The following is a 10,167-nucleotide window of genomic DNA, read 5'->3' as shown; positions in this document are numbered from 1 at the left end:
TTACGTCCTTGAGTATGTAAAAACACGAGTACTTGATTATGAACGTCCATAAGTATGATTATGGGACAATGTGTCAAATGTTCATCCAACCAAGATAACATAACTGGAACTTCGAGCATGAATTAGAGAACACACTATGTATAATGTATGTAAGCTCGAGTCTTCATTTTGATCAAATTTTATATTTGAATCTTCAGCTCGACAATGGTCCCTTGATCATAGGATTTTCTTTAAGAATTATCAAAGAAAAAAAAGGTTTTCAGTAAATTACTAAATTTTCTGGCGCCTACGACGAGGCCATAGATGAAACAAATTGTTTTCGTCGATGCATTGTACCATGTCATAATACTATTAAGCTAATATCAATAAGAAATACTAATAGTAAGAATAACAATAAGTCGAAGAGAACAAACCCTGATCATGAATCGTTATTTCATCTCTAAAATCATAGAGACCAACTACTAATCAAGAGATGAAAATTCATACATTACAACTTTGATGACAGACATTCCTGTCATCTCTGAATACACTATAAGCTATTCTCATCCTTAATACAAGGAAACTAAGACTACCAGTGTGGTAAAAGAACTTTAAACCCTCAGTTGACACAATCCATCATCCAGATTTCTTATACGCTACTTTTGCTTTTAATCTTCCCCACAGGATCCCGAGAGCACAAGCATTGATCACCAACTTAAACCGAGTTTAAAAGATATGATCAACCAATTAAAGCTGGCAAACCTGTACACAGGCGTACTGTTTTCCTGCTCGTTTACGGAAGCCTACATGATTCAATTACTTCGCTCACAGTTCTATGGGTCTCGGGTGAGATCATGTTAAACGTCAGATGAAACGTCTGAAAGAAAAGAAGGGTGTGTTAAGTCAGATTTGTGTGTCATTTGCATGAACCAGAAAATTGCCATTAATGTGCATTTTGTGTAGTCCATATCAAGGATAATTTTCCATTGCCCCATTGTCTTCAACATAGCTCCTTACCTTGGCTAGCAGGATTTGAACGGAGTTTATGATCAAGTATCAACTCTTGATAGTTGATAGCAAACATCATTTGCAACTTCATATAAATATGTGCACATGATTTAAGGAGTCATTTTTCAAATACGGTCAAATATAATCAAAAACCAAAAAATTATAAATTTTGGCTTCACCAATAATGGACGCAACATCATGGATAATAAAATAAATGCTAACATACCACAAATCGCTCCATTACAGGGACAAGAACTCTCAAGCTGCGATCAGGGAGTAAATTTGCAATCGCACTGCGTACACTTTTGCTGTTGTTTATTTCAGGAAATGACTTCAGCTTTAGAAACATAGAGGACGAATAAGAGACAAGGACAAGATCAAGTGAAAAAATATAAACCTTTCAGTGGAGAGAAACGCCAGAAGCAGAGCAGCATACGCTTCTACAATCATTTTCTCGGCTTCTTTTTCCCTTTGCAAGACCAAATTTTCATTGTCCTGTATAAGTAGGAGAACAACCGTATTGGTGAACTTTTGGAAATTTAATGGTTTTCCGTTTCTAAATCACTTTTATTCTATTCCTAATCAGCTAAACATATGCAAACAAACTGTTGATAACATGGGGAGCTGTCATCTCAGTGCAAGCTGGATGCAAGGTTAATTTGCATTTTATGTTTCCTAGCGCCTGTTATGCAAATCAAACCATTTAGACTGAAGCAAAAAGGAATACTACAAAATAAAGAAACCAACACTCACCAAAGACTGAAAGTCTTCTTCAGTAGCCTCCCCAGCTCCTCTGTTAGCTAAAAAGACGGAGCATAACAGTGATAACACACCAGTGTGATTTTCTTGCAAGTAGCCTGAGTTGTGTAACGGAACCTCAGCAGCTGCAAGCCGTGATCTACAAGGAACATCATATTCAAGATCTGAAGACTTGATAAAGACAAGTATAATATCGCAAGCACCACATATATGGTTCGGCATCGATGTGAATTATTATCACATTAACGTTCCCGATGAATCACTCAGAACAGAACAGGAAAAACAGCATAAAGATCTGAACAGAAGCACTGTAGTAGGTCACACCAGAAACAAAGACTATACTTCAATACGCCATAACTTCAAATACACAGCTCTATTTTGAGACAAATTGAAAAAAAGTTCACTTTATACTACTATATCATAAGACCTAAATCATCATCAATGAACCAATCAATTTTATTGCAACACCACTTCGTTACTTGATTTTGCAATATAACACTGTAAAACTAAAACTCCTCAACATGACTATATTCAACTTTCGTTAGCAAGAATGCATCGGAACTCAGAAGGAAAAAGAGTAACTGCCAGACAAACCTATCCTTCATCCAGAAATTTCCTCATTGAGACACCCAAACATTCATACAACTCAGATAATAGAGAACAATTAATACGATGAAAACGATAACAAATTTTTACAAAACACCAAGGTACTAAATGATGGAAACAAAAGATAGAAAGTTGACCAACAGTTAACTAAGAATAAAAAAGCTGGTGAACACCAGCACCATATAGCATTACAGAAAGAAACAGAAACTTGGACCAACAGGGAGCACATGCAAACAAAAAAAGTTAATAACTGTACTCATTTTGACAAACCTGTTATCACCATCATTCTCCACCATATTAACTAGCAAGCCTAGAATTGTGACAAGCAACTCCTGGTCATTGAGATGTATATCTTTCTGGCTTTCTAGTCCCAACGCATTACCAATAAACAAGGTATTCCCTTTTATCTTGCCAGAAGTTAAAAGACTGAATAAAGGGAAGTGCCTTGCTATCAAACAAGAGAGCAATTCAAGCCCACCACAATTAGCAATTTTCTGGCAGCCAACATCATTATCATTAGTCAGGTTCATGAGCACCTGTCAAATATGTACCATAAATATTCACTTAGAACACAGTATTACCCGCAACAATTGGTAGTCATGTACAGAGCCAAATTTTAGCACCTTTGCCAAAATTATCAATATTCTACGAATCATATCCAAATTAAACTCAAATATTCAAATGAACCAAACATGAAAAATTTTGGTCCCTTGAAATATACAAGTATATAATTAAGATTCAATAGAAATATTGATCCAGAACTATGAGCAAAGAAAATCATTCAACCTGGCCTGATGATAAGATTTCCGAAGGGAGGAGTTCAATCTAGAACACAGTAGTTTTTAGACAGAAAATGCACATACAGAAGAAAAGGGTTTACATTATCAGCGAAAAGAAAATAAATAAGAGTAATCATTTCATTGATGCAAGAATACAAGATAACTTTTTGTGATAAAAAGCACAAAAGCAAAGCAACAAAGAAAATGTAAGGTCTTACGAAATAATGAGACAGAAACTGAGCAACATATCTCACCTTGATGGCAGTCAGCAGGCATTCAGAAACAAGGCTGAAGCTTTCTTCGTCAATAGTTGTACATGAGATATCACTTAGAATATGATTCCTTTCGGTTTGTTCCTCACTGCCAAAATCTTCCTGGTGCAACATTGGCTGAGAAGCAGAGCCTTCCTGGCTCAACATAGGAAGCATTAAACATTCATCCTCAGCATCTGAAAACGTTGGCCTTATGTTTTGGTTGTGCTGTACTCTCTGTCTCCCAGGATGTGATTCCCATCTAGAGGATGCATAATCATCTTCATCAAAAGCAAAAGGATCTTGACTGTCATCTAGGTCAATAAACATGTCGTTGTCATCATCATATGGGCTCTTAGAAAGAGCCAGCGTTGTTTTTGAGATATGACCATTTACAGGTGCTCCTTTAATTGAATTTTTAATGGCAGATATGCTGGCTGCTTTCTCTAACAAACAACTCCCCACTCCAAACTTTGTCGTGGCACTCAAATTTGATGATAATGATCCGGACTGGGAGCTAGACAACCGCTGGCTGCTCTGGGATATCCTTAAATCTGAATCTGACAAGTATCTTCCTGAGCTACTACATTCTTGAGAGGAATGCATGGATGAAACCCTATTGCTGTGCACTAACATGTTCAAAGATATCAGCCACTACTCAAAACCCAAAAACCAAAAGGAAGCTCAATAATTATCAAAACTTTGTTTTTAGAAAATTTAAATTTTTGATGAGAACATTGAGTCATGTAAACAGCTATGCTGATTCAGTGAGCCCCACAACAGACTAAGTTACTACCATAATAGATAATATTATGATGAAGACAAAATATCGCTATTCATTAAAACATAGCAACTAGAAATACCTCTCTGTCCTGCATTCAAAAGTATTGCAGGACAACAATCCATCTCGTAAACAAATTTTGCCGCAATTTCCTGACTTGAATTTGTATGGGTCGTTTTCCTTAGTGAGAGTTCTGTAGATGAATTATTAAAAAAAAATGTAAGGAACAACAGTAGCTCGAATAAACATGAACAGGTTGAGATAGTTGAAAAGAGATCTTACCGAACAACAATAACATGAAAGAAATTGCTGAATCAGCAGGTTCTCATAAGTACCTGAGAGAATCTTGATAAGACTGGTCATGAGTTTCACAAAGGATAACGAAGAACCTTGACCAGCAGCCAAGTTACCTTTCAGTCCAAGCAAATGATTCTGTAATAGGAAAGCAAAATGAATAAGTGGCAACCAAACCATCACTCATCTCTTAGATGATTCTGTAATAAAAAAAAAAAAACAAAACGAATAAGTTTCCTTTCAGTCAATCAATAATAATATCTTAGGCTCACTTTAAATTGAAGATCATATTATTAACCAGGTAACATAATAAAGGGAACTGAACCATGACTCATCACTTACTTGATTTTCCTCGCTTAAGAAAGTCGCATTCTCCAAAATCTTGAAGCACTTCAAAAGCAGTGGCAGACATTGTAGCTTGCCATCTTTTGAATTACTCGATGAAGGTCTGACAGGCTCAACTGAACCCTAGAGCATGCAGTTCAAGTCAGCAATTGAAATAATTACTGTCAACTCAAATATTTATTGCATCAGTTTTGAGTGAGCTACATTTACATGACTGCCTCAAGCCTCATTCTTAGGTAAAACATGTAACCTTCAACACATAATTAAAGCTCATAAACATCAAGTCAAACCACTCTAACCAATTACTATTCTACTGCAGAATAACACTCAAATAGCAGGAATAACTAAAAGGCAACCCAGATAAAAAGCCATAGTTTCATAGCAACTTGTTAACTGCTAATCAGTCATATAATCATCAGGCAAGAGATAAAAGAAAAAAACCAAAAATATACAGTAACACAGTTACATAGCCCATGCCACAAGTGGCAGGACTGAGATTACCAGAGTTCTTGATACAAACACAATAACATGCATACATAACAATGCATAACAAAAGAACAGGCCAACTCACAACATTGCAGCTTACTGAAGAAATTACTATCATTTTTTAGGCATTAGCTTTTTGTTGAATTACAAAGAAAATAATGCAATAAAGTAAACATACAAGCTCACACCTCCAATGTGGAATGAAAGTTTATTGTAAGCTCAAAAACTGCATCAAGTCCACCCAGCTCTCGTAGTTTTTCCTTGAAGTTGCCACCAGTTCTCCTTACTGTGCCAGAGGCGTCTGAGCAAACAAAAGAAAGGGAGCTATCAAAAAGAATGACTAAGGCCAAGTGGCTCTCACCTAGGCAGGGTTTGGGTGGTCACATGCAGACAACCTTACTTTTGTAATATAAAGATGTTATTTCTGTTTGTCGCTAGAGAAAAGGGAAACGTCAATTGCACAGGATCTGGAGAAGACCCAAGCAAAAAAATTGAATGACAGTGAAGTATTACAATGTAAATTCTGCAAAGCAATGTATCCGTCAATCGAAGAAGTTGGTATATTATGATACTCCAAGAAACGAACGTTGCGTGTTCAATGACACACTGATTGGACCATTATTAAGTACAAATAATGTTAAATTCATTGATGTAGTAAATTTATTTTTCTGGCACATAAACTAAAAGGCGGGAGGTAAGTGAATTGAAACACAATCATATAAGAATACAACAATACAAGTAACTTTATTTCCCATTGAAGTCAACAAACTCTATTCAATAGAAACAGAAAAATAAAGAAATAGATTAGAACTTTCTCAAGCTAAAGAAGCATAATTCAAAGTTAACAAAAAAAAAGAGACTTCAGAGGGTAATCCAGTGGCTGTTCTTGAAACAATTTTTATGAGAGGACCAACTTAATATAAAACCAAATGACTAAAGCAAATTTTATCTTTACGGAAGGGGGAGGAGGAAAATTTTCTAGTAGGGTCAGCTTCCCACCACTAACACCTACAATTGGTTTAATCCCCAACATCAAAAGATTGTACAAGGGAGGACAATAAGCTGAACCCACTTGCTTATATAAAATATCACAACAAACTTTCAAGGACTAAAGCCTCCCTTACATCCATGACCAAGTTTATAGAGCAAAAAAAATAATTTAAGGAATCAGATGAAATGCAAAATTTGTGCGAAGACATACCACTGCACCACTACCAAAAAAAGGGTAAAAAAGAACCCACTACTACCACTGTAGAATGTACTATATCCTGATATTACCTACAAGATATTGAAAATTGGAAGGCTAATTCCTAGCGTGCAAGTATCTATTGTCTTACCTTCTATAGCAATTGTTGATAAGCAAGCTTTTTCCATAGTCAACAAAGATATCCAATTTGCATTCAACTCCGGCCTTAATATGTCATCATCCTCTATATTGCTAGCCTTAAGATCCTTGCAAGTAACAAGAGTTTCTAGAACTTTTTGAGCTATATTAATGGCGCTTGAATCTGCCCTCTTTCTCAAATCCAGCGACAAAAGCATATCCTTCCGAAGTGCAAGAAGTTTCTGGCTGATGCTAGGTGCTTTATAATTGTCAGAAGCAGTGTCAGCAACTATTGGTTTTAACAGCTTTAGCAGGAACCGAATGGATGAAAATGAATCCAAAAGGTAACTGTCCTGACCCTAAAAATAACAACACGAATGAGATACTTGAATGACAACTTCAAACCATAATTAGGGGAAAAAACACAAAACAAATCATATGGTCGGTCGGTCTAGCAAATGAAACTTACTCCCACAAGAACATAAGAGATGCAGAGAGAACATCTACATTTAATAAAAGACCAAATGAACAGCCAGAACAGGTGCGCATTATGTTCCTTTGCAGCACCCCATCTATTTTTTCCTTCATTTTCTCAAAAATAGCTACCATTTGTTCATATGGAACCATTCAAATGAGTAATTTTTAAAAAAATTAGTCTTAGGTACAACTTGCTCAAGGTGTACCTAGGAACACCTAAGAACTTGAAACGAATACAATGCTCTGGAGATAGAACAGTAAAAATGAACTTTACAATTACAATCACGCTACTCAATCGACATTGAACAGTAATATAAAAAGTAATAAACAATAAAATTGAAATTTGGTGAAAAGGATATAGATTGAAAACAGATCAATTGAAATTCAACCTTAAAAGATTTAAGAAAAACAAGAAGGCCAAAATTTACTTACATCACTTGTTAAAATGTAAAACAAAGTGGCAGCAGCCAAATTACTAGGAGGATCATCAAGGCTCAAATTTAAGAAGGCATCAACAATCGCCTTTGTCATGCTGAAACAACATAAACACAATGTAAGATTTCACAGGCCTGGAAGCAAATTTACAGACATATATACAACCAAAATAAAAAGCATTGTCCATAAAATAGGATTTTTGATCAACTATAAGAACCACCATTGTCTACATACTAGGATTTTATATAAAATATCATAATTAAATAAAATGATAAAGGGTTATGAGCAAGTTATATAGGAAGTCCCACAGAATCTTCTTTATTCATTCACACTGATTTCACTAAACATCAGTGCAACGAATATAAATACATAGCTAATAATCGAAACACATTACAAAGAAATGCACACAAGAGGTTGCATGTACTATTGCATATAAGTGCACAAAAATTGTAATTGATGTTTTATTTTATGACCTCATTGTTAACGTCAAATGAATCATAAGTTCAATTCAAACTGCTATAAGTTCCACTGTGTTAACACCAGGTACTATATCTAAAAATGTTGATAGAAAAAGTGTTCATCAACTATTCATAAAAGATATCAACCCATTTATCTTGTGGACCAGCTGTCTAGGATCCTTAAATCATCAAAGCCAAGACAAAAGTTCACTGAACAAGTCTAACTGGGCTTCCAAATATATACAATATCCTCTTGAAAAGGCTGTCCAATATATAAGCAGCCTATTCACCAGTCTTATCAAATTGACGTTCTTCAACCTTTTCACCTGAAACTCGCTAGCAATGAACTTATTCAAGCCCATATGAACTTACCCAAACTTAATTACAAGTTACTCGAACTTTGCAGAAATTATCCCAGATGTTAATGAACTTCAGTTTCATTCTCTGAACTTCTTGGAGCTAACTTGAGGGACCTCTTCCATCTCACAGCACACATGGACAAAATACATGGTCATTCAATCAAATGAGCAGCGGCAATTGCTCCAATTTTATCGTCAGTAGTATACTAAGCTTCAAACTCATTTTACAACCAAACTCATATGTTTTCAAATTTCAACTATAGATATCACATATTTCACTAATGCCCTATAAATTTTCAAACCGAAACTCTTCAATTTCAGAAAAATAGCAGATTTACATAGAATTAGTTAGCACAAGCTCAAATCCACAATTTCAATTATAACCAAACTTAATTTCAAAGTGGCCAAAACATACCATTTTTCAAGAATTGAAGATAAAAACTCTACTCCTATCACATAATTCACTAATGCCCTAAAATTTTAACAAAACAAGTGCATTCGTAAACAATTCTGAAAAAAAGCAGTTTTACCTAGAAATAGTTAGCACTATCAGATATGCACAATGTCAATAGTAAGCAAACTTTCGGACATAATTCGATTCAATCAACTGAAACAAAATTACTCATTCAAAAAACCAAAAATTACCCCTGAGCTTTAAGAAGCCGACGTTGTTGAGGAATTCCACATACATTCAACAAACTCAACAAACTCGATCTTCTAACCCTAATTCCTTTCCCTCCTTTCAACCCATCAAGAGCAAACTCTACTTCGTCAATACACTCCATCATTTCTCCATACTCTTGCGTCTCCATTAATGAAGTAGTCTCCATTAACCCTAACTTCTTTTCTCTCTTTTTCTCTCTCCTCCCATTATTTAACTTCCTTGCTTTCTTCTTCGGCGCCAACAACTGCAAAGACAGCGACGACAAGGAAGATTTATAATTGCTATTGGTATCATTTTCACTCTCCGAGTTAACCCAGCGACTTGAATCTTGAGATGAAAACGAAAAATTGCCTATTTCTCGTTGCTCTTTGAATTGCGAAAGAGAATATGAAGTAGAAGCTGTTGAATTTGTTGGTTCACTGAAAGCAAATGGATCTTCATCTTTTTTTTCATAATCTTCGATTAAAAATTCGCTGTCGTTGAATGATGAATTTGAGAAAGTTCTTCCGATTTTTCGTCTACCGTATGTTCTAACAATCATGACTATTCCTGAAGAGACTTAAATAGTATTGAAGGAAGAAGAATTGAGAATTTTCGGAAGAAACCTTTGAAATTTGAATGAGGAAGATTATTAACGGCTATGAAATTTGGGGGGTTAAGAACGAGAAAAGAAATTCAATAAGGAAGAAACAAAGATCTTTGAGCTCGGATGAGAGGAGAAAGACGAGAGTATGGATTTGTCTTTTTTAAAAAAATTGTTAAAAAACTATATAGAAAAAGTGTGAAATTACAATAAATAAATTTTTTTGTCAAAAACTATTTAAAAATTTTAATATTTTTGTTAAAGGTACCTTTCCTTATAACAAAATCCGTTCTTTTTTCGTTTTTTCTGTCATGTGTAAGTTATGTGACTAATTCTAAAAGCACCCATTAAAACTGATAAAACAATAGCTTCTTTATTCCATTCAATTGAACCCTATTTTCAAAATTACCCTCTTTCTTTATTTTGAACTTCCTTCTTCTCAATTAAAATGGTGTGTTGAAACTTTAAAATTTCTCCTTCATCTATGCTTTAAGATTAATGGCAGAAATCATGTTAATGGAAGAAGGCGGACTTAGTACTATACATTTGGGGATGATGAGCTGCATTTGAGGAAGAGAA

The 10,167-nt window shown here is 35.0% G+C and overlaps 1 protein-coding gene across 2 annotated transcripts; it reads right to left on the bottom strand.

Moving 5' to 3' along the window:
- Positions 1–338: 338 nt before the first annotated feature.
- Positions 339–9,764, bottom strand: LOC130815047 (wings apart-like protein 2). 2 transcript variants are annotated; one of them, XM_057681380.1, is made up of 13 exons: positions 8,987–9,764; positions 7,522–7,621; positions 6,626–6,971; positions 5,477–5,589; positions 4,800–4,925; positions 4,499–4,595; positions 4,246–4,356; positions 3,386–4,011; positions 2,623–2,888; positions 1,741–1,885; positions 1,385–1,482; positions 1,214–1,295; positions 339–856 (listed from the first exon to the last, which is right to left on the bottom strand). In XM_057681380.1, the coding sequence occupies exons 1-13, from the start codon at positions 9,544–9,546 to the stop codon at positions 773–775; spliced, it is 2,754 nt and encodes a 917-aa protein (XP_057537363.1). In that variant the 5' UTR covers positions 9,547–9,764; the 3' UTR covers positions 339–772. The 2 variants fall into 2 exon arrangements, with proteins under 2 accessions (XP_057537363.1, XP_057537364.1); XM_057681381.1 differs by lacking the exons at positions 339–856; positions 1,214–1,295; positions 1,385–1,482 and adding an exon at positions 1,508–1,669.
- Positions 9,765–10,167: the final 403 nt, after the last annotated feature.

The sequence above is a fragment of the Amaranthus tricolor genome, chromosome 6 (genome assembly GCF_026212465.1).
Source record: "Amaranthus tricolor cultivar Red isolate AtriRed21 chromosome 6, ASM2621246v1, whole genome shotgun sequence".
Classification (NCBI taxonomy): Eukaryota; Viridiplantae; Streptophyta; class Magnoliopsida; order Caryophyllales; family Amaranthaceae; genus Amaranthus; species Amaranthus tricolor.
The sequence above is the reverse complement of the archived record's forward strand: the minus strand, read 5'-3'. Positions and strand labels throughout refer to the sequence as shown.

What these genes read in the sequence shown, in the direction of transcription:
- LOC130815047 (XM_057681380.1), bottom strand. Translation starts at nt 9,546, where the DNA reads ATGATTGTTAGAACATACGGTAGACGAAAAATCGGAAGAACTTTCTCA. An exon ending in TTTGAATGCAGGACAGAGAG is followed by an intron (nt 4,012 to 4,245) that starts GTATTTCTAGTT and finishes TGAACATGTTAG; the next exon opens with TGCACAGCAATAGGGTTTCA. An exon ending in GAGAATGATGGTGATAACAG is followed by an intron (nt 1,886 to 2,622) that starts GTTTGTCAAAAT and finishes TGTTCCTTGTAG; the next exon opens with ATCACGGCTTGCAGCTGCTG.